The sequence below is a fragment of the Mya arenaria genome, chromosome 3, assembly GCF_026914265.1.
Source record: "Mya arenaria isolate MELC-2E11 chromosome 3, ASM2691426v1".
NCBI lineage: Eukaryota > Metazoa > Mollusca > Bivalvia > Myida > Myidae > Mya > Mya arenaria.
Genome location: NC_069124.1, coordinates 37,625,494 through 37,650,620, shown reverse-complemented (window position 1 = coordinate 37,650,620; position 25,127 = coordinate 37,625,494). Strand labels below are relative to the sequence as shown.

Here is a 25,127-nt window from a genome sequence, read left to right as displayed (position 1 = left end):
TTGGCACGAAGCAAAACGACGTCATTGTTTTTTTTTGATTTTCACTAAGTTTGTATTTCCGTGTTTTACTGCAACTTACTTTTAGTCGTGGGTGACCTTTCACCAGATGTATATCAGTCATTAATTGTATTGCGTTAAATTCAGCCAATTTGACCACAAGGTGATGATGTTATTCAATTAATTATTTTTAATTCTCCTTTTTAGCACTAGCAATCCATTGTAAAACTCGAGTGTGATGCCTTAAATCCAATTTGACATTGGAAATTCCACAGACATGTTTTGATTCATCCGCCATCTTGGATAAACCGGGTCATTTTGGGTCATGCCATTAACACATCATATTTTGATGATTCTACTTAAAGAGTCTACAGCATGATATATATTTTAAAATATTTCGATAGTTCAAAGTATTGAATTAATTATGTTTAGGCCAAATAAAAAAAATGTCTTGTTTCTGGTCACCCGACCGACCCTACTTTTTACCCCCCGACCGTTTTTTTTTTATAGCGTAAAGACCGTTTTTTATAATTAGCGTAAAGTGAGCCGGGATTCCCGGTCCCGGCGCCGAAGAGTAAACCGCGCTATCCGACAGTAATATTATATTTGTGACGTGTTTTTTATACGGCCGTCTCGAAGATGGCTGGCCCTGCGCAGACGACGTCTGTTACGCATTTGATAGCCATAAAAATAGACAAATGTTCGCACTTCGACGGTTGTAGTGTCATTAAAGTTGCCCATTCGCAAACAACAATAAAAAGTCTTTTCATCGATTTACATGGCGAGCAAAAATGTCCGACTTGAAGCTAAATGTTCGGTAAGTTGTATGGTTGTTTAGATATCGTAAAAGGGCCATCGTAAAACAAATAATGCCTCGACCAAGAATGACAGTTTTGGCACCGACATTTTCGTAATTCAAAAGACTATCTATACACATATACAAGGTTTATTTGAATCGGACGAATTAAGGCAAAATAATGCCGACGAAGCGTGAATCATTATGCTGAGTGAATGGATTTAAATACTTCGTCTCTCTCAAATACCGAACGTCATATTAAAACGTTTCATTTTTGGACCTTCGTTTTTAATGTTTTAAAGGATTAAAATTAATTTTCTGTATGAAGAACCATTGACATTACACTTAGTTAGGTGCCCGATACTATAATTAAAGCAGATAGAAGAATGAGGGGGCGATCTCTTATCTGGGTTATTTGATCAGTTTGCTTTTAATAAATAAAGTAGGAACTGTGGTCATTTAGATAAAAAGAGCTCCAGATATAAAACATATTTTGTGTTTTCATGATAAATATTTTCTTTGTGTATCCATCAAATCCTATCTTGTAACACCCAGCTTTTTGAGGCAATACTACAGTACTGTTAAGACCAAACTTTACACTCTTGTGCACTAGGATTGCACTAGTAGTGAACAATTTGTGCACTATGGATAAACTAACGTAGTCTGTAGTTTATTAGATAAGCCAGTATTGATTTTCCTGGTCCACTCAGATTGGCCTTACTATATTGACTTAATTTTACTGATAAGATCATTGCCTCTAGCAGTTAATTGTTTAACTTGTGATAAAACATTTTAGTATACTGCATTTATTGATGACTTTATGATGTTCATCATTTAATGGGCCAGTAACTAAAGACAAGGGGTTTCTACCCATCATAAACTGGTCATATTTGTCAATTTTTTAATTCTAATGTAGGTGAAATAAAAATAAAACATTTCTTAAATAAATACAATAAATTTATTTGTACGCCAATATTTGAAAATAGGGGTGTTATAAATATAATTGTGCTACTATTGTAACATCCAAACATTTTTTTGGTAATTCAGACATTTAATTAAGTCAATTAGTATTTACAAACTAATAATTATGAATCCTCAGTATATAAGTGAACAGCACTATTATATATTCAAACTGTGAACGCAAAACCAATGTTTATTATAAAGAAGGTAATTGTAATTTAAAAGAAGAAATAAAATGCATGCAGTGTTGAACAAAATACCTTGATTAGATTTTAAAAAAAACCCAGCTCAAGCTATTTCTTCAGAAACAGCTTGTTCATATATGCATTACATTATAACTTCATCAAAAAGTTTATAAATACTAATCTAAATGATATTGCAATTGTCTGAAACTTTCCTGTATAGTTGTTACGTAACTATATTCACGATTAATTTCATTACTGATCATAAATAAACATCTTAAAAGCCTAGTTTGAGCATTTGATACTGAATGTATCGATTTATCTTTATATATAAAAAAAGCACAAAAGGGAAATATCTTACCAAATGGCCAACTAACCAGGCCTTAAATTTTCATTTCAGAAAATGATAAAATGCTTATTCATACTTTTGTAATGAGATTACCCATTGTAACAATGTTAGGCCCAATAGGTCGAGGCAATAAACAATACACAGGAAGTATCAGGAACCCTGCTGTAATAACATTAAAAATGGCAAAAAAGGGAATTATCCTATGCATCCAATCATTAACCAGGCATTACGATGAATATGAGTTCTGTTAAACTTGCTATTTGATGTTAAAATACATGATATGCATAGTAAATATTAAATATCTCTACTCTTAACAAATGATGAAAAGCGTCCTTAAGAATTATTATTTTTATTTTATAATGCAGTTGCAACACAAAATATAATAAATATAAACTATTTTCCATCTTAAATAAAAACATATTTGTTGACATCTCTTCTCTAAAACCAAATTGGTAAACAAATATATTGAGTTTCCTTCAAAGGCCTAGTTTTAAGAAGATTGTCATGTTAATTCACTGCTGTGTATCCCTTGTTTATTGCACTAGTGTCATTGCAGGGCCAATTTCCTGTGTATTTGTTTATTGGTTCGGGCCATTTGAAGGTGACACCATTTAGAGTAGAAAATAGCATTGTCTTATTGATACACAACCAATTCTTGCATAAACAATATATGCATAGCCAATGTATTAATTTGAGAGATGAGAAGTGGATAATAAACAAATAAAGTAACATTACATTTATGTTGTATGATATAAATCATATAAATGGGATATTATTAATAATATCTAACAATACTCTTATTCTTATATGATATAAAAAGTTATCAAAATGAAACGATAAGTCAAACACTGACAGATCTGTGATTTGATAGACAGCAGGAGGCAATAAAGATAAAGATCAATACACAGAATTGTGTACTCTGGGGGGGGGGGGGGCACTTAAAGAAGGCTTTGGGTATCCTGCAATGGAAAGTATTTAATTTAATTATGAAGCAGCGAAACCAATTATACAAAACCTCTAAAATATATGTTTATCTATTATGTGTTTCAAATTAGAAATGCAATTAATAAATCTGGGTACAATTTAGAAAATATACTATAATAATTAATGGTGTACTTATTTGATAATGATAGCTGTTAGGCTGTCACCTTAAATCATAATACATTTGTTAAACAAAAATAAACATAAAATTGAAAGTTTTAGAATAGATGGAAGAAAATCTTGGTTTATATAACCTTTGAATGATTCAACAATGGCACAACAATTTCACAGTTTGAGCTTGGAAAAATAAGGTGTGAACCTTGATGATTAACTATTTCAAATAACAAACAACTTGTTATTATCACCTTGTGAACTTATTGTTATAGTTTAAATAAAGGCTCGTCGTTAAGTTCAATAAATGTTTGAAGATGAAGCCCTTTAACCCAGAACCAAAGTTATATCATTATATCTATCAATTAATATCAAAATAATGCAATGCATATTTATAAAGGCAACAAAAAACAACAACATTTAAATATCTTTGTTTGACAATTTCTTTTTTCAAAAACAGCATCAGTTATTTAATTTAATAAATCTATATTATTAACATGATAGGTCCTAATGGATTATAATTATTCTCTATATATTAATTAACATTAAAACATCTGTTTAAACTACACACATCATTCGAAGTTTCACTGTAAAGATAGCTTTTATGATAGACTGGAGAAGCCTTATTTGGTCAGCCTCTTGTCTGCATTTAGTCTTTCCCTGGTCTTCTCCTTGTCTTACCCTAGTGCACTATGAAGTGCACTGATAGTGAACTGATAGTGAACAAGAAGTTCACTAACTGTCAAGTTTGGTCTTAACAGTACTGTAGTCCTGCTCACATAGAAGAAAGGGTTTGCTGGATAAATATAAAAGAGATTTATGTGAAGCTCTGCATATATTTATTTTTTTACAGACCGATGTACGGCCAGATTCTGAATTATTCGAGATTGATCCAGAACTAACAATTGGTGACCTAAAGGGGTTCTATCCTATCAAATCACTGAAACTGCAATGTGTAACTGCAACACCAGATGAAACGAGCAGTACCAAAGGGGTACCAATAGCCACCACTTTGAATGCCTTCAATATTCTTCTGGCTGGCACGAAGGTTTTGGCTATGAATGCATATATATATATACCTTGATAAATTGGTCTATGGGGTTGGGACATGGGGATGTCTTGAATGAATAATGAACAGGTGAAAATGTTTATAGATTTATTCATATAAACACATGTCATTTTATTATTATTTTCATATATATATGTGTGTGTGTGTGTGTGTGTGTGTGCGTGCGTGTGTGCGTGCGTGCGTGTGTGTGTAAATATGATCAGAACAAAGACATCATTTTTTATAAAACCTGTGAAAAAAATATTTAGATAAATATCTGACTCAAAATTTTCATATTAAACATAAAAAAAATATACAGCTAAAGGTTATCACAGACATAGTTTTATGCATTGCATAAATCACTGAATCTAATAAAATGATATTTTGTCTCTGTGATGTTTAAATACCCAGTATTACGGTTTCTTCCATCCATGTTTATATTTGTTTTCTGACAAAGAATGACAATTGTTTCTTGAGATTATTTCAAATTCTAGTCTTGGACTTGTTGCTTCTTGTCATGTAATAGTGCTGTTGTTGTTCTGTTAAACTAATAAATACATAAATATGGTTATAACTTGTGTCCAGTTTCCTTTAAGCCATATTTGATGATGTTGTATTGGCAGACAATATTTCATCATTTTTCAAACGCTATACTATTTCATTCCAAAGGTTTGAATAAAAAAAAAAAAAAAAAAAAAAAAAAAAAAAAAAAAAAAAATCACCTACCTACCGACCCTGTTTTTTTTGAGGCATGTGACCAGAAACAAGACATTTTTTTTTTTTGGCCTTAGCAACAATGTACTTCAGTATTCAGTTCGAAACATTTACGGATTTATTTTTATCGATACAGTAAAATGGCCGAGGAGTTCCGAATGCATTTTTGTAGTAATGTAGTGGAACTATTTCCATGCAGTAGTCAATATTGGCGAAATGATTTATCAATATAAAATTTGATTTCAGTACCAATTGGCAATAAATTATACATGACCCACTTCTCTCACTATTCGCCCAGACATTTTAGAAAAAAACTATGTAACAGCCACTTTAAATCAGCTGTGTATTCAAAACAATGATGAGAACTATTTACTGAGCGCACTGGCGTTCTTTGGCTTGTTAAGTTTGCTCGGCTGATGTGCCTACTTAGGACGGGCCCTGAGGGGCACCGTCCAATAACTAGTTTCCATGGATTTTCGCAAAAAATGGCTCGTTCCAAGACAAAAAATAAAAAAGTTGTCAAAATGAGAGTGCAGCTTTAAACTCATACCGTAATAAAATTTCAATGCACTACATTTGACATAATTTTAAACAGATGAAAAAAGTTATTTTTAAAAAGCACAATATGAGACCTTACATTATAATGAATTTATTCAGATCATAATTAAGTGACTTTTCTTGCACTTAAATGTGAACAAGAAAGCTTGGGATTGAACACTAAATGAAACAAGAATGAAATTAAATGAATCACAAAATATCATCAAAATTATACACACAAATGTTCTTTGATATACAAAAAAATGAAACTTTTTAAACTTTCAAAAATTTAACATTTACTAAATACGGTTATATAAAATGATGAATACATTTGTAGGATTTGATATCCTACTAGATGTAACTCGGCTCCGTTCATTTTTCTAAACTTTCTCTCAGTGATGAGGAATAAATTTTATTCACTGCAGTTGTTTTCTAAGTTTATGAAAATAAGAACAATTGAAACAATTCATTAACTACTGTTGATCAGTGCAGATTGTGGGAGGTGATAGTTGATTTCAATGAACCACCAATAAGCCCTGCCAAAATTGGATACTGATTGGTCAGTCAGGTGCTTTTGGTAGGCATCAGATTAGCATGAATGTTAATTTTAACCATCATTTATGAATGTTTTCACAATCAATGAATATTGAAATAACAAGCGAAATGTTAGTTTGAATGATGAAAGCCATGAAATATGTGAAGTATTCAAAAAGAGACCATTTTTTCAGCTTGTGTAAAAAATGAGAAAATTGTTAAGTAACATTATTTATTGTTTATCAGGAAAATGTTGAAATCTCATGTTTAGGCCTATAGTGATCATACTTGATTGCTATGTTATTGGCACTTATTGCAATATGTTTTATTCATTGCAATATTTATGTAAAACATTAATTATTATGTTGACTTCAGTTTGTAGATAAGAACTAATAGTATAGGTGATGTGAGAATGATCTCGTAAGTCTTTAAAACCCCTTTTGGTATTGTGAGTTCTTTGCTCCAGTCTTGTTCAGTTTAGCTTTTGAAGATTTTCAAAGTAACTGCATAACAAGTCCAGCTGTCTAGAAAGACTATGTCAAATCCTGACCAGATATAATTTCTTGTCTTTTCAAATTACCAACTTGGCAATGGTTTTATCATAACTTAGTGTAACGGTCCGCTGTATGCGGCGGATGTGCGTTCATAGTCTCCACTTCTATGCACTTGCTAGAAAGCTCAGCTGTCCTGTGAGGCATAGTAAGTTGGAACTTCAACAATCTTTAAAGCTCTGCTTTCCTGATGGTTGAAGTGTAACGGTCCCCTGTAGGCGGCAGAGGTCTACAGCGGCGGAGGTGCGTTCATAATAATATTCCATATAAAACGGAAGTATGTTCATACCGGATGTAAACTTGGTTGGTAATATGCAAATTAGCAAAGCCCGGGCTATGTGAGAATAGAGAAGTTAGTGTATATAAAGACCAGTGGACCCCTTCAGGGTCGAGCATGCTTTTCCCTGAAGGGATCTGTTGGTGTTTGTTTCATTGGCTTGCACTTACAATAGGATATTGGTTTTAAAGAACATGTTAGTGTTTTTGTATGTGGAATGATATATTATAAGTGGCACTAAATTGAACATAATTTATAGTTCTCATTGATATTACACATAGCCCCAAGTACATGTTGATCTAAGATTTAAGGCTTGGATGGAGTCAGGGCAAGAAAAATGCATGTTAATACATTGTACTTTCCAATGCAAGAACTGTTTGTTTATTCAAGTAAATAAAGCAATCCCCACATCAAGGAACTGCAGTATTGCATAACCAGCTTAATTGACATTATGAGTTGGAGTTCAAATTGCTGCAATTAAAGGCACATCTAGTTTTCAGAATTATACAAACTCTGATTTAGCAACCTTAATATAGTTATATGAACTACTTTTGCGAAATGAAAGCTTTTTTAGATTTACAATGACGGGTGAAAAGTATTTGCTAGATGTACTGCAACACCTGATACCTGTTGCCTAGGAATCCAACAAATTCTTGGCACTCCAAATGTTACAGTAATATTCAATTTGGAGTGCCAGGAAAGAAATCAGGACAGTGACAGAGGACAATACAAGAATGGCCAACTGCTGCATTTATTGAGTTATCTAATGCATACAAATTAAGATGGAGAAAATAATTCTTAATTTTTCCAAACTACTTCCTTAAGCATCTTGTACATGTATGTAGTTGTCTTTTACAATGATTGTTCAAAGTTACAATGGCCCTGTGGGTTAAAGATGCTGTCCATGGGGTAACAGGTTTTGTACATAATAGGGTTATAAGTACTGCGTTTTGATCCAGGAGGTTGTATTCGACTCAAGTAGATTTTTGCAGATTCGGATTTCACAAGGCACAAGCCGAGTAAAATCAAAATCTACAAAAAACTACCAGAATCAAATATGAAATTCCGCCATATTCGGATCAAAACGCAGTACTAATAACCCTTTTATTATATACATTACTGATTAGATCACTTAGAAGCCACATCTTTGCATAATAAATTTCATTTTAAGGATGCACTCATTGGTTTAATGACGTCAATTTATTATTGCGCAACATACTTGTTATGAGGGGACGTCACAAGAGTGGTATATGGCCGTATTGCACTAGAGCGGAATATGGGTTCAAGTATTTTGTGATATGTGTTGCATGTGGATTGATGACGGGTATAAAATAGGGATGGCAACGAGTAGTAAAATTAATACTCGAGTACTCGGACGATCGTTCGATCGAGTACTTGGGTACTCGATTACTCGGATAAATTGAATATGTGTTCGCAAAGACAAGATTGTGTATACATGTATCGTTAATGAAGTATATTGTGTGTTGGTCGTATTATTGGTCATTTTCACCTTTAAAGTAAACTTTCATTACATATTTTTACTATTTTAACAAAAAATTATATAAAAAGAAAAAAAATGTTGTTTCAGGCTTTTAATGTGTCATATTTGTTTCATTTTATACAAGTATGCACTGCAGAAATGAACAACAATCAGAATTACAATGAACGAAAATTAATAGCAAACATAAAAATAGTGAACGAAATTCAATACGAAGTTCAGTTGTTGAGTTGTTTACTCTACAATTTTTTTTTTTAAATGATAGTTTTTCGTACTGTGTAATTGTTGTTAATTTACCCCATTAATATTCATAATTCTTGATTTAAAATATCAACCAATCAATTGTGATAGTCATTGCAAAAATAGTTAAAATACGCCCATTAAGAAATCAATTCTCGTAAACAGTCGATATTCTTTCGCTCGTTAGCGTCCATTGTTTGGTGGAAGGACTCTAATTGGTATACAATAGAATTGTGTAGGTGAAAGTACCGCTATCAAAACTTCGCTAATTGACATCAGTGCTAATTTGAAATAAGGGTCCTTTGTTGACAGTTTGCAACTATCACAACAACTGTCAACTAATTGATTGAGGTCAATTGTGTACGCAGCGGGTATAAGAGGGACCGTAAATTTTCCTCTTGGCAACTAACCAGATCTGATATTTTGTCTGTAAATCGTGTATTTGGTGATTTTTATAGATTTTTTTATTTATTTTTCCGAGTACTCGAGTAGTGATTTGGTACTCAAGTACTCGGACGTTCGATCGAGTACTGGAGTACCCGGGTACTCGTTGCCATCCCTAGTATAAAATAAAAAATAAAATTATGTTTGGTATTCCATTCTCACTAGCAGTGTGATGAACTGCTGACACCATGTTATGAAATTTGATGGTCAAAGTATTTAAAAGACATTTCAATATTTCATACTTTAAAAACGATATTCATCTCATCTTAGTCTACTCAACTTGCTTTGCTATGTACAAAAGTCTGCAGCAGTAATATGAATAGCATAAGACAGAAGGCAGTGCCTAATATTTATCAACAGCACTAAGTTATCATGGTAACATGTTATATGAATTGAATACCAAGCACAAATTAAGAGGGAGAAAATAATTCTTCACTTTTTAAATAAAAACTACTTCCTAATAGCATTGCGTATGCAGTCTGACATAGGTGTACAATGTAGATGTCTTTTACAAAGATTGTTTAAAGTATGGCCCTGTGGTTTAAAGCTCCCCTGAAAAAGAGGTGACAGGTTTTCTATATAGTATATAATTACATCATTGAAAATCTTCTCTGAAACTGCAAATAACAGTCCTTTGATATAAAAGGATTTGATCAAATTAAAGAAGTATGTGTGCCAACCACGTAATTAATTTGTACAAGTCTTATTTAACGACTTTGAAAAATTCAAAAGAACTTTATCTGATTTAACGCTTTAGCCCCCCCCCCCTCACTCTACTCACACTTAACTAGTTTTTTCAAATTCCTTTGCAGCTTGCAAGAAGTTTTAGCTAGCCCATTAAACAGTGACCCCTTGTGATGTGAGCCGATTTTTTCAATGCTTAGAACATGGTTGTCAACATTCCCCTGAATGAAGCCCTAGTCCATCAGTGCTTTCAGCACTTTGATTATACACAGTCTTATAGTGAGATCAAAACAACTTATCCCTATGGCTCATTCAGCTGATCTCAAAGCACAGATATAAGTATAGTGGATTTCATTTCAACCTGGTTTATGAATTTACTTATGCAAGTTTAATGCAAACAAAATTTTACCTGTGTCTGTCGGACTAGTAAAATGCAAAAAAAATAACATAATAGTAATATTTATGATAAATAACTTGATAAGATCTATAAGAAAACTTTAATTAAAATATCATTATCACTTTATAATACTATATGATATAAACTCATCAGTGTCTCAAAAAGATATGTGATTTATATAGAAGTAAAGATGAAATAGTTTTGAATGTAGAAAAATGATGCTCACCCGTCCTAAATGAAGGGATGGATTCTTGGGAAGAATTGAGGAAGAATTGGCATGGAATCAGTGAATTCTGCCTGGAGTATGGACAAAATTATTATTTCCCCCATATTAATATACACATGTTTCTTGTAGATTCTAGGTGTAACAGTATTGGAATTTCCAGGCGTAAACAAATTAAGGGTGAACTTTTATACTTTTGTGTTACACAGAATTTGGTACTTCAGATTTTCTATGTGACTTCTGGGGAGGAATATCCTACTTAAACATTTTAATGGAGCGTAAAATTTGAACTAACATTTTCAAGCAAAATATAAATTAACTTGAAAGTCATGAGAAATTATTGTTTTTGTTCCCTTTATTATTTACATTTCACACAGCAATGGTAAAAGGTATGTTGTTATCTGTACAGCACATACACCTTGTAAAATGAAAGATGCAACTAAAATAAGTAAGAGGGTCATGATGGCCCTAAAACGCTCAACTAAACTAACGGCCACAACTCTGTGATAAAGCATTAATAAAAATGTTGCAATTTAAACATATCTTTAATGATGATGATGCCTTGTTTTATATTTGTAAAGGGTCATGCAATGAAGCTACCTGTAAAGTTTCATTTAAGTTTCATTGAATTTGGTCTGGTAGTTTCAGAGACTTTTTTTAAAGCATAACAGTAAGTCGGCCATTTTATTGTTGTAGTTGTTAATCAATCTCAATGCCTTGTTGTATTTTTGTAGACAGTCATGCAATGAAGCTTTCTGTAAACTTTCAGTGAATTTGGCCTGGTAGTTTCAGAGGTGATGTTTTTTAAAGCAAAACAGGAAGTGGGCCAAATTGTTGTTATTGTTGATCAATCGTGACCCCTTGTTGTGTTTTTGTAGAGGGTCACCCATGGAAGCTTCCTGTAAAGTTTAATTGAATTTGGACTGGTAGTTTTACAGGAGATGTTTTTTAAAGAAAAACAGGAAGTTGGCCATTTTGTTGCTCTTGTTGTTGTTGTTGTTGTAGTTGTTGATCAATTGTGACCCCTTGTTGTATTTTTGTAGAGGGTCACCCAAGGAAGCCTCCTGTAAAGTTTCATTGAATTTGGAGTGGTAGTTTCAGAGGAGATGCTTTTTAAGCAAAACAGGAAGTTGGCCATTTTGTTGTTGTTGTTGATAAATCGTGACCCCTTGTTGTATTTTTGTAGAGGGTCACCCAAGGAAGCTTCCTGTGAAGTTTCATTGAATTTGGCTGGGTAGCTTCAGAGAAGATGTTTTTTAAGAAATTGTTGACGGATGGACGGACGGACAATGGACAAAGACTGATCACAATAGCTCACCTTGAGAACTTCATGCTCTGGTAAGCTAAACATCAAAATATGAAGGGAAGTTAAAAGCATGACACCATGATATATATTCATACTAAGATTCAATGAACCAAAATGTCACTTGACACTTATTAGGATATTATCACATTAATTGCTTACAGCGGTTGAATTAAACTCGGCAAAGACTGTAACGAATAGATTATTAACTTAAGCTCGATTCGAGGCCATCATATACAATATTGAAAGACTATATTTAACTACCCAATAAGCCTTATAGGCAGTAAGTATTAATGGGGTACATGATCCAGCTGTATAAAAAAACTCACGTTATCATGTGCCGATCTGGTCAGACTGTCCCCCTGCTAATGCTACCCTGTATTTATTCTGGTCAGGTGTTTCTAAAGATTCCCAAATGGAAACCATCACTTCTAGACATAAATGTTCTGCACTTTTGAAATGTCATTCATTACAGATAACTCAAAAATTTACCAGGAAAACATTTGAACTTCAGGGGTTATGGTTATACATGTACTGTTGCTTGTATTTTCCAAAAGATGGGGTATTGGCCGCATTTAATGAAAATGATGGGGATTAGAAGAGGATTCTTACAAAATATGAAAAGCGAAACAAAAAACAAACGGTGCGTGCTACGGGTGGAAAATCAAAAGAAACAAGCGAGTTATCGTGAAAGATGGAAGTAACTTTTCTATTTTGCTTTTTACACGGATAGTACTGGTTCTGAAATTCATGTTGTGTGTTCTCACTTTCACAATTATTTTGTTTGATTATCTAGTTATAGTTGTGCATGTGAGATTAAGGATTTTTTTATTCACTGAATGCTTTTCAAAATATTTTAAAACAATAGGCCCAAAAGGGCCTATGCTCTACTGGCATGGCTCTTGTGGTCATTTTCAATCCAGAGCATGTACGTTTGAGTAATAGGCAACAAATATATAGTTCACTTTTAGTGTTTGGGTTAGCTGAAAACGCTGCACGTTCAACATCTGAGGACAGGAAGTGTTGTAAGCAGATTAGTTGCATGAACTATTTTAATATGAGCCAAGTAAAGGTAATCTGAGGGTAAAAAATATTTCCTTTCAAAACTGTACTCATCGTCAAAATTTCATTTCTGTAGCTTTAAAAATAAAAAGTCGGTCAAAGTCAAGGACATCCGAGGACAACATTAATGCTTGTTTGCAAAACTGTTCACATGGTCAAAATTTCATTACTGTAGCTTTAAAAATTAATAAGTAAGTAAAAAGGGGTGGGTCCAGCTTTTGCCCAAGGGGCATTATTTCAAATGTTTTCAATTGCATCATATGATGCTCCACAACAAATATCAAAGGTATGGGCCTTGTGGTTTGAAACAAGAAGATTTTGAAAATATTTCTTAAATAAGTCCCTAGGAAAATAGTGACACCCAGGGCAGTGCCAGTTTTGACCCAAGGGGCATAATTTGAACAACCATGGTAGTGGACCACTAAATAAAGCCTTGTTCAAAATAGCAAGGATTTGCATAGTGGTTTTTAACATTTCCCAATTTAAGGGGGGGGGGTGGAGTCCATCCCTTACAAAGAAAAGAGAACTCTTCCCTGGGCCTCCGCCAACGTCACCGAGGTCGTTTGCATTTGCCGCACTGGTCCCTTGCGGGACAATCTTGGTGGTGGGGGGCAGTAATGACCCTAGGGGCATAATTTGAACAAACCTTCACAAGCAATTGTGACTTGACATGTAAACTTGGCTAGAAATAGACTTCGCTCATGTAGACTTGGCTAAAAATAGACTTAGCTTAAAATAGCATTTTTTATTCTTTCAAGACCCATAATCCAGGCATGCATGGGCAGATCTGGCTGGTTTTCAAAAGGAACCGAGCTCTAATGGATATCTAAATACTGTACAAGTTTCATCGAGATACAATCAAAACTGGAGACTGCATCGTGTTCATAAGCTAGTATTTACACAATAGCATTTTTTTATACTATCAAGGGCCATAATCTAGGCATGCATGGGCAGATCTGGCTGGTTTTCGAAAGGAACCGAGCTCTAATGGATATCTAAATACTGTACAAGTTTCAACGAGATACAATCAAAAATGAAGACTGTATCGTGTTCACAACCAATTGTTTTCACAATAGCATTTTTTTATACTATCAAGGGCCATAATCTAGGCATGCATGGGCGGATCTGGCTGGTTTTCGAAAGGAACCATTGAGCTCTAATGGATATCTAAATACTGTACAAGTTTCAACGAGATACAATCAAAAATGAAGACTGTATCGTGTTCACAACCAATTGTTTACACAATAGCATTTTTTTATACTATCAAGGGCCATAATCTAGGCATGCATGGGCGGATCTGGCTGGTTTTCGAAAGGAACCAAGCTCTAATGGATATCTAGATACTGTACAAGTTTCATCGAGATACAATCAAAATTGAAGACTGTATCGTGTCCACAAGCAATTGTTTACAGACGCACGGACGCATGGATGCACATACTACGTACACATTACCATCACATAAGCTCTTCTGGCCTTTGGCCAGTAGAGCTAAAAACAACCAATGCCAGGTTGAGTACCGGGTACAACTTTTCAGCATTGTAACATAATGTTGACAACATTTTTCACAAGAAAAAAATTAGTACATCCAGTTTTTCGGTGGCAATTACTCACGCAAGAAATTCATGTGTGCAACAAAAAACAATCAACATTCAGCCTCAGCTTTCCGCCAAAGTTTCTGAGTAGTTACAAATATTGATGTCGGTGTTCTCGTCATGATCGAAGCTTGCCGTAATATGCCGAGTTGACATATTATGTTCATATAAACAACAGAACAGTTCTAATCTTAATTTTAAAAACAATCTTTAAGTAATAATTCATTTAATACAAATAACTGCATATACATGTTTTTTTTTCTTCAGAAGCCACATTACACAGAAGAGTTTCATATGCGCAATTTGATTGCATCAGCTCCATCAACAGAATTCACAGCAAAGGTATTAACTGGCTTTTTCGATTAAACCTCTATGGCTCTAAATTAGTGCCCATCTACCATAGATATTAAATTAAGTTGTTATTCAAAATAAATATCAGTAGAAATGGGAGCAGTGATATTAAAATAACATAGTTTGGGTAAACAACTAAAGTTAAGTAAACATTTAACTGTTTAAAAGTGATCATTACAGTTATTGGAGCATTTCCTAGATCACCAAGGAAACACATGTCCACCATCTCCACTCGGTTAACCCCAGGAAACTCTGATGTGGTTAGAAAACATTTCAATATTGCTATACCATCTGTTTGGAAAAATAAATTGAGTTTGTAATTTATTTTAAAGTGTATTCAAGAAATTTCTAATCATTACGTCTTCGGACCCAAAACATAATTATGTTCTAAACTTATTCTTTTCATACGAACAACAGAATGTTGATCAAAGGTTGGTTACAGGAGTCAATGTTATCTTTATTAGTCATCTATTCAAATTTCAGCTATTAACAAAATGTGTTGAGTAACAATACTATTTTTTTTTAATAATGAATTCCGCATTAAACGCTATAATTTATAAATGAGTGTTCTGCAAGAAACCATACAAATTGTTTGTTCAACCATATATATACAGCTAGTTTACAAAATAACATTTTATGTATGACTGCCAATTAATAAAAAATCAATGTTTTTGTTTTCAGAGTATGTGATTGAATGGGGAAATTCTCTGAAGAAGAACTAAATGGGGTCATCACTGAAATCAGTTGACAATAAAAAAGAATTGATTAACAAAAGTGAAGGGAAGTACTCATTCAACTGTTTCTTAATTTCTACTCCTTTTTCCCTTTTGAATTTAAACAATATTAAGCTTGTATTATTTTTTTACAGTTATTTCGTATCTTAATTCTAATGATTGATTTATATTTGAAATGCAGATTTAATTGAGTAAGCTGAAGTATGATTATTCATTTTTTAAATTCTTTTTAAGTCAATTAAATGTTTTGCGCCAGTAAATTATTGCACACATGCAATTGAAATTCATTAAACTCCATGAGATCACTGTATGAACATCTGCCAGTAAACTGAAATTTGACCATCCGACTAGGTTCCGCCTCAAACACTCATATCTATATTATTCAAAGTACGCCTAGAAAAAATACTCCACTTGGACTATATAGTGAAATTACATGTCAATAATCCAGGAGAAGAATTTAGTAGAGCCATTTTGAATAGATAAATATTGAGAAAATGCAGAAAAACACCTGGTCTAATGTCAAAATCCCCTAGAATTCTTAACAAAAATGTCAAAATCCTCTGGAATTGGTCTTGCATGTATGACAACCTCCCAGATTGAAATGCAGTACAAACTAGAACAGTCATACAGGAGGTGACAAGGCCAATAAATGATCACATATTTGACAGGGGAGTAATTTGAACTGAGATAACTATGCAGATATGGGCCATGCAGTAAAAGTGTTGCTATAAGATCATAAATTGTTTTCTCTGTGATATTTGGGATGAATTTCATCTCCTGCATATCCCCTAAAAGAGCCCCTCACGAGATAACGCAGCTACTGCAGCCGGTAATAGCAGAACGAGGCTTATCAGCAGCAAGGAAAGCAGGATTTTTTATCTAAAGTTAAAATATTTAAAAATCGTGATTTGTCGGTTACATCAACGGGTAAGAATTTGCTATATTTGTATTTAAATCCTTATATGTGAATTTCCAGGTTCTAGAAGACTTTGTTCAATTGCATTTCACGACAAAATATTCAGGACGACGTTTGTGACATACAAACAATGATCAATTATACATGTACTGTCTACAGATGTAGACGCTTCCACACATTGGTAAATGCCATGCATGATTAATATTACAGTCGCAGAAAATCTGCGCTTGCCAAAGGCAACTAACTTTAAAAAGTCTCAATAAAACCCTCGGCAAACCACCGAGGTAGTTGACATTACAGTGGAAAAATACACCGATATTCCGAGATGTTCCCCATTGTCGATACGACTAAAAGTCAAACAATTCACAAGTTAAGGTAGAAAATCGACCAAACTAATTAAATTAACACATGAGTTTCGAAATAATGAACAAAAAATTGCTAAACGCATTCAAGATCTGAAGTATTCCATCAGAATTCGCGTTCAATAATTGGTCGAAAACCCTTTGTTCCCAGGTCGCCATTATGACCTACTTTTAAACATGTGTGCGTGGTGCGCGATTTTACTTATGCGCGAACTGACACAGTAATATTATACTGTCTAAAGATATAACGCAAACTCATTCACATGTGTGTGTTTTACATACGCTCAAGCCGACTTATCTAAAAAGTTAATGCGACTTTAACGTATCACGTGATACAAGTTATTTATAACTTTATGGAAAATCTGTTTACTCTGTATAAAACTATAAGTAAATCTCCTCAAAAAATAGGTTGCTGAAATCAAACGAAAGAGAGGACGGGAAAATGACGAAAATGATGAGGAACCCGGGCCCTCCAAATAGCAGGCTAAAGACTCGCCCTCTGAATCGGAATCAGACAGCTCTGATGACCTTGAACAGTTCCTTGAACCAAACAATGACTGTTCTGATGACGAATTCTGGGCAGACTTAGATCATTTTGTAGCGGAAAATGAGCAAATGGGGGATGAAACATCCAAAAAAATTGCAGAAATTTCAAACAAAGCCATAAAAAATAAAGCAGAAGATAATAAAATGAAAGAAATCAAAGACTCAAAAATATCGAGCATCTGCAAGTCCCAACTGTTGAAGACTTTCTCTGGCGCCAACTAAAGCCATCTTAACTTGCAGTAATGACTTTATACTGCAGAAAACCTATGCCACCCTGGCACAAGCTGCAGTGCCAATTGTAAAAGCACTGGATCATGCACAGACTTCAGGTGAAAAAGTATTGAAGACGCACTTGTCTGACTCATTCAAAATTCTAACAAATGGAATGAATCTTAATACTGGAATGAGGAGAGAAAAAATAAAACGAGAACTGGCCCCCAAGTATCGACATCTTGCAAAGCTTGACTCAACAGCAGAGAAGTTGTTTGATAAACTACAAGAAACCCTGAAAACAGTTGAATCAACCAAAATCATTGTTGCGAACAACAATGACAGCCACAAGAAGTCTTTTTTAGGGCAAAGCCACAGCTTCAAACACAAATGGAATCCAAAACACCATACAAATTTGGTCCACAAGAGGAACATTTAATACATTTAGAAATTATACAGTTTTTGAAAGCACACATAATAGAAGAAGTTAACAATGAACCAGAAGTAGGAGAATTTATATCAAATATATTCTACAGACCAAAATCAAATGATAAAATTAGAATGATTTTAAACCTTAAACCATTCAATGAAGAATACACAGACAAAATTCATTTTAAAATGGAAACGTTGTCCACAGCTATCTCAGCCATGCAAAAAAAATGTTGGTTCAAATCCGTGGATCTAGCAAACGCGTTTTATTCAATTGCTATGAATGAAGATGACAAGAAGTTTCTGCAGTTTTGTTTTCAAGGAAAAAAGTACCAATTCTGTGCCCTAGTTATCGGTCTTTCTAGTAGCCCAAGGGTTTTTTCAAAAATATTAAAACCAGCTTTTGCACACTTGTGATCCCGTGGACATATTAGTACAGCATACATAGATGATTCATGTTTGCAAGGCAATAGCAGAGAACAATGTGAACGAAATGTTGTTGATACAATAACACGTTTTGACTCATTAGGACTTACAATTGATATTGAAAAATCTGTTTTGGAACCATGCCAAAGACTTGTTTTCCTGTGATTTTTACTGTGCTCGTTAACTATGACAGTCAGATTAACTGATTCTAGGAAAGAAAATTCAAAAGTTGTGCCAGCAAATGAGGTTAGTAAGGCGAACGACTATTAAAGAATTTTGCTAAACTCATTGGAAAATTGGTCGCAACAATTCCAGGTGTAGAACATGCAGACTTATATATAAAACCCCTGGAAAAAGTAAAAGATGAACAATAAAGACTGCATAAAGGAAATTTCAAGAGCTTCATGACAATACCATTGTCAGTCAACGTAATTCTTGAATGGTGGGTCCAAAATATCAGGACATCTTACAAAAAGATATCTCATGGCACCCCAGACCTTGTCCTATACAGCAATTTGTCAATGCAAGGATGGGGAGGTTTTAACAAAACAGAAAATGGTACAACTGGAGGTTTATGGTCGACAGAAGAACAAAAATCACACATTAACATATTGGAATTAAAAGCTTGTCAGCTTACCATCAAAGCATTCTGTAAAAACTTACATGACAAACACATAAAAGTTTTCATGGACAACACAACGAGTGTTGCATATTTAAAAAATTACGGGGGAAGAACAAACATTCTGAATGAACTAGCCAGGGATCTTTGGTTATGGTGCATAGATAGGAAAATTCATTTGACTGTAGCACATGTACCTGGTTCAGAAAACACCCATGCAGACAAATTGTCATGGTTAAAAAATGAGGACTCAGAATGGTCACTGTCTGAGAAACTGTTTGCGGAAATTTCAAAGAAATACCCAAATATGAAAATTGATCTGTTTGCTTTTAGGCTAAACACAATACTTTTGCTTCATGTGTCTAGATATCCAGACCACAAAGCTTACAAAATAGATGCTTTCTCGTTTTCTTGGGAAAATAATTTATTCTTCATGTATCCACCTTTTAGCATCATTGCACGGGTTTTGCAGAAAATAGTGGAAGACAAAACAGAGGCAGTGTTGGTGTGTCCAATATAGCCAACACAGCCATGGTGGCCAAGTCTTCTGCCACTAATTTGCAATACCAGTTACCTTCTACCACCACCGCAGACAATTCTATCCCTGCACAACAATCCAGTACACCCACTGCAAAAAATGAAACTCGGACTTTTTCGATTATCAGGAAATCCCTTAAGAAGCAAAAAATACCAAGAGACCCTAGAAATCTCACCCTTCAATCATGGAGAAACTCAACAAAGAAACAATATGATGTTTATATTAAAAAAATGGATTGACTACTGTGGATCAAAGATTAATCCGGTTAAACCAGATCTAAACAATGTTTTAAAATACCTATCAAACTTGTACAAGGCTGGCTGTAAATACAGTGTTCTAAATACAGCTAGAAGTGCTATTAGCACTTTCTTAAAACTTTGTAGCAATATTAACATTCATGAAAATGAACTTATATCCCCGTTCATGAAAGGAACATGTTTTAACAGTAGGCCATCCCTACCACGGTACCATCAAGCATATAGAAAATGCATAGAATTTTGTTTTTGTATGAATCTGTTCTTGAACTGTTTGTTAAAATGAATCCCCAAAAGAGCTCATGATGCTCAACCCATTTCTATTCCCACCCGTTTGAACTATAATTTTTGAAAAAATTTATTGGCACTCTTAAAACCTGCTATTACCGGCTGCGGTAGCTGCGTTATCTCGTGATGAGCTCTTTTGGGGATTGCAGAAGATGAAATTACAATCAACCTTCACCTTCCCATCTACGAAGGTAAGTCTCAGTTAATTGTTCAATTATATATATTCAAAGTTCTTATAAAAGAAAGTAAAGGTTAAGTAACATCACTATAGTTATTTTTTTAATCTAAAATTATACCGTTATTCCAAAGTTGTCGGGTCCCAGATAAAAAGTTTGGATTTATGATATTTCGGATTAACAATTTTTAGAGAATAACAACAGTCCCAAATTATTGGTGACATAAAATATTAAGTCATGAAGATTACAATGTCTGCTACACGTCACCAACATGTTTTATTTTGTTTGAGTAAATGTTCAGTATGCATGCATGTACCGGTATGTTGAATTATTGATTAGTAAATAATTTGTTATTATACTTTTTTCATTTAAACAAAATGACAGCACATGCATGCACTTGTAACATAGCACAATTTCTGAACCAGATGTCCTCCCAGGTTGTTTACTGGACCCTTCTATGGATTATTTGGTTATGGGTCGAGTGAGTAAGTGAGTAATGTTGCCATTAAATTTGTTGAGATAGACTTTTCAACTGATGATCAGATTGTGTAAACCAGTCATTATATACAAACTACTCCATCAAAAATAAATCCCTCATAATTGATATTTTACACAACATACTTCTTTGTCTAGGGAGGCATTTTGGGAACAAACAGACGCATGGGCAGATGGACGGCAGTTCCAACATCCTAATGTTTACAAAATCACAAACAACAAACGTCGATGCAGATGGACAAACGGACAGAAAGAGATATAGGGTGATTACTTTAACCTATAGGGCACCTGCAAATTTGATTTGTTGGGCTCCATAACTTTATTTTATTTCCTACCTTAAAAACATCCACTGACCTGAGAGTGTTTTGAGACCCAGTGTTTAAGGATGTTCAGTACTCGCATGGTGGCCGCTGTACTGATCACAGACTCGCGCTTCTTCAACATACGCGGGTCAGTTGCACCTAGAATAAATAACTGTTTTCTTTAGTTTATAGAAGTTTAAGGCCAATAAGCTGCAATATTGAGATAATCAAATGTTAAAGGTTTTCAAACAAGGCTGTCACAGTATGTGATGAATGCCCCAATGTGTATTCATACATTAAGGAAGAGCTAACATAAACTATAAGCATATGAAGACCCAATGATCTCAATTTTGTTTCTATTTGGGGGGGGGGGGGGGGCGGAGTGATGAAGTAAGGGATAGAGATGTGGGTCTTGCATTCCATGTTGATTAAACTCCCAGAGTGACCTTGAGCTTTGAAGTAAGGTCATTGGATGACACATCAACGCATGAAAAGTTTAATTAAAACATTATTATATTTTACAACGACTGTGAAGAAAGTTATGAGAACCTATACTTAGTCACTTTCGTTGGCACAATGTTGTGTGAGAGTGAGGTCTTGTGTTGTTGGGGAAACCGGAGAACCCAGAAAAAACCCACTAGTCCAGCTTGGTGAAAATGTTACAGACTGAACATGACAGACAGAATAGAATATATAGGATATCTGCATATACGCACCATTCCATTATGATAAAATACAAGACCTTGACCTTTGAACTATGGATTTTGCATGCAACACACCACCTTTATGTACCAAAACACATAAGCTAATTATTTTAAAATCTTTGCATGCATGACAAAGTAACAGTCCGGACATCGAAACACGAAGTGCATATATGCAGCATTCCATAGTGATTTTACTCTAAGTTTGACCTTGAAATTTTAACATTTTACATGTGCCAATTTATTTTCAATCACTCTGTGAATGACAAAGTTACAGCAAGTACGAGGGGGAGTCAATAAGTTCGTGAACGACCCCTTTTTGTCGCTTATTGTACATCTTTTTTTTTCTTGAATTGTTTTTAACATCATATTTCACATGTGATTTAATAAATATGGAAATTAATTACTAACTTATTTCATATTTTAAATATTTTATATTGATTTATTATTATACACTGTCAACAACGCGGCGCACTTTGAAATGGCGCTGTATCTAACATAACAATGTTATATAAAGTACGTCATTTTTGCGGGAAAAGAGCATGTGATTCAGGCGAGACTTTTACTGACGTCACTTTGATGTGTCGATCATGTATATACGAAGTTTTGACATCATACCATAAACAACAACGGTGCGCTGACCTTTTAAAATACCCACACTAGGATTATCTTCAAGTAAATGACGTCAATGGATAACGTTGAGAAGCGGGCTGTCATTAAGCATTGCGTTAGAGTCGGAATGGCGCCCACCGACACGCACAAGTTCATGAACCAGGGAAACACCGGACAATCATGTAAGCGAAGTTTAGTTTACAAGTGGCACGGGAGATTTTCAAATGGGAGAGAGGACATCAACGATGACAAACAAACAGGAAGACCGGTAACCAGTGACTCATTGAAGCTAGCTGTTGCATCCGAGCTTTCTACCGACAGACGAAGAAGCATCGACGAACTTGCAGATATGTTTGATTTATCGCACGGCACAATGCATAAAATAATTACAAACGATCTGGGAATGAGGAAAGTCTCAGCACGATGGGTGCCGCGACTTTTGTCGGAAAATGAAAAAAACGTGCGCGTGGAAACGTCACAGTGCTTTCTGGCACGTCACGCCAGAGAAGGCGACCATTTCTTTAATAAAATCGTCACGTGCGATGAAACATGGCTACACTTCTATGACCTTGAAACAAAAGCTGAGTCAATGGTATGGAAATGACCCTCTTCACCGCCACCAAAGAAAGCAAAGGTCATCAAGTCAGCGAAAAAAGTGATGTTCCTCGTCTTCATGGATCACCGGGGCATACTCCTGTCACATGCCATCCCCACTGACAAGACCGTCAACGCGGGTTATTATCAGAAGGTAAACAGTATTAAAAGTCTAAAAATATTGTTTTATTAGTTGGATTTAAATATTATATTTTAAATAAATGCTTATTTACAAAAATAATAAAGTGTTTCATGTTTGTTTCTTTTATGATTAATACCCTAATTATATTTTAATTTGTTCACAGGTTCTGCGCCGTGATCTCGTTCACGCCATCCAGAAGAAGCGCCCGGATGTTGAGATCGAGAATCTCATCTTTCACCAAGATAACGCCCCGGCCCACCGTGCACAGGAAACACTGATGACGATTGACTTTTTAGGATTTGAGCGTCTCAATCATTCACCGTACTCACCTGACCTCGCCCCTATGAACTTCGCGATTTTTCCAAGACTGAAGGCCGATCTTCGCGGGAGACGTTTCGAATGTCTGGCAGAGCTCCGCAGCGCAGTCCAGTCACCGTTCGCGTCCCTGTCCGAGACATGGTTTACAGAGGTGTACCGGAAATGGGTCTTCCGCCATCAGAAATGTGTCCAAGAGAGTGGAGAGTATTTTGAGAAACAGCAACGCCCATAACGTCAACGTCATGACATTGTTCCGAAGTGCGCCGCGGTATTGCAGATGGGTATTTTGTATTTTTTATTTATATTAGTAATTGTTATTGTATTCATATTTATTTTTTGTACATGTTTTGAAAACATATTTGTTATTGTGTATATTAAATTTCATTAAACGCAACGTGCATTTGTTTTTTTAAAACGCTCGTTCACGAACTTATTGACTCCCCCTTGTACAACTCAACTTTGACCTTGAACTTTAAAGTAGGGTTGCGGGTCAAGCACACCATACATTGCCTTTTAATATGTACCCAATACATGTGCCAATTTATTCTAAATCCCTCTGCAAATGACAAAAGTTACAGTCCGGACAAGACCAACTTTATTCCATATGCAGCATTTCAAATAATTAACCTCTAAGTTTGACCTTGACCTTTGAGATAGGTACCAGGAACATGCACAGGTTGCCTTTATGTACTGAATACATGAGCCAAGTAATTCAAAAATCCCTCCCTGCATGACAAAGTTACAACACGGATAGGAAACCGGCATTCCATCAAGATAATCCTTTAAGTAAGACCTTGACCTTAGTTTAGTTTAAACTTATTTATTTTACAATGATTGTGAAACAAGTTATTTCAATATTATATAAAAGTCACTCTCCTTGGCATGATTTTACGCTAGAGTGTGGTCTTGATTTATAGGTATAGGTAGGGACTTTGGTTTTGCATGCGACAGGTTGTCTTATTCCTACCTTCAGGACATTTACAGACATGAAGTGAAGTATATTCTGAAAGTTTAAAAATAGAAAAAAACAAGACCCCTAAACATCACCTGGAAAGAGTAATGGCAAAGTATTTTTTTGAAAGGAGGCCATAACTGCAAGGTTACTGTACTCTGCATTTCTGCTTATCATGCTTAACCAAAGCATGTTGTTTAATCAAAATCCATGGAGTAATTTAGCAGTAAAGCTGCTGACAAGAAAACTACAACAAAGGGCAATAACTCTGTCATAACCTGAAATAGATTTATGGTTCTTGTACACGTATAGTAGTTTTCAAGTTAAGCTCTGGAAAAGGAAAATTGACAAAGGGCAATAATTCTGTAATAAGGTTGAAATATAGTGATTGTTCTTGTACACTGCATTCCCCTCATTGTGTTTTGCTCTTGTATGAAGTTAAATTAAATTCCATGCAATAGTTTTCAAGTTATGCTCTGGACAAGTATAAGGAACTTAGGGTAATTCCTCTGTGAGTAGCAAAAATAGAGTTATGGTTTTAATAAAGTGCTCATCTCATTATGTTTAATCGTCTATTATTGAAGTTTTATTGAATTCTATCCAATAGTTTTCAAGTTATTATCTAAACAAAAAAGTAAGAAAGGGCAATCACTCTGTAATTAGCTAAAAAAGAGTTACATTT

At 34.6% G+C, this 25,127-nt stretch overlaps 1 protein-coding gene and 1 long non-coding RNA gene across 3 annotated transcripts in view; one reads left to right on the top strand and one right to left on the bottom strand.

Moving 5' to 3' along the window:
- The window catches only part of LOC128229384 (ras-specific guanine nucleotide-releasing factor 2-like), a 204,477-nt gene that overhangs the window by 53,180 nt on the left and 126,170 nt on the right, over positions 1 to 25,127 (bottom strand). For both annotated transcript variants that reach the window (XM_052941274.1, XM_052941273.1), the window contains one exon: positions 21,179 to 21,285. In XM_052941274.1, coding sequence (XP_052797234.1) covers positions 21,179 to 21,285 — 107 coding nt within the window. The remainder of the gene's footprint in view (positions 1 to 21,178; positions 21,286 to 25,127) is intronic.
- Positions 11,738 to 25,127, top strand: part of LOC128229387 (uncharacterized) — a 33,304-nt gene continuing 19,914 nt past the window's right edge. Inside the window, exons 1-4 of the long non-coding RNA XR_008260087.1 lie at positions 11,738 to 11,861; positions 14,748 to 14,822; positions 15,012 to 15,088; positions 20,963 to 21,087. This is a non-coding gene — a long non-coding RNA (uncharacterized LOC128229387). The remainder of the gene's footprint in view (positions 11,862 to 14,747; positions 14,823 to 15,011; positions 15,089 to 20,962; positions 21,088 to 25,127) is intronic.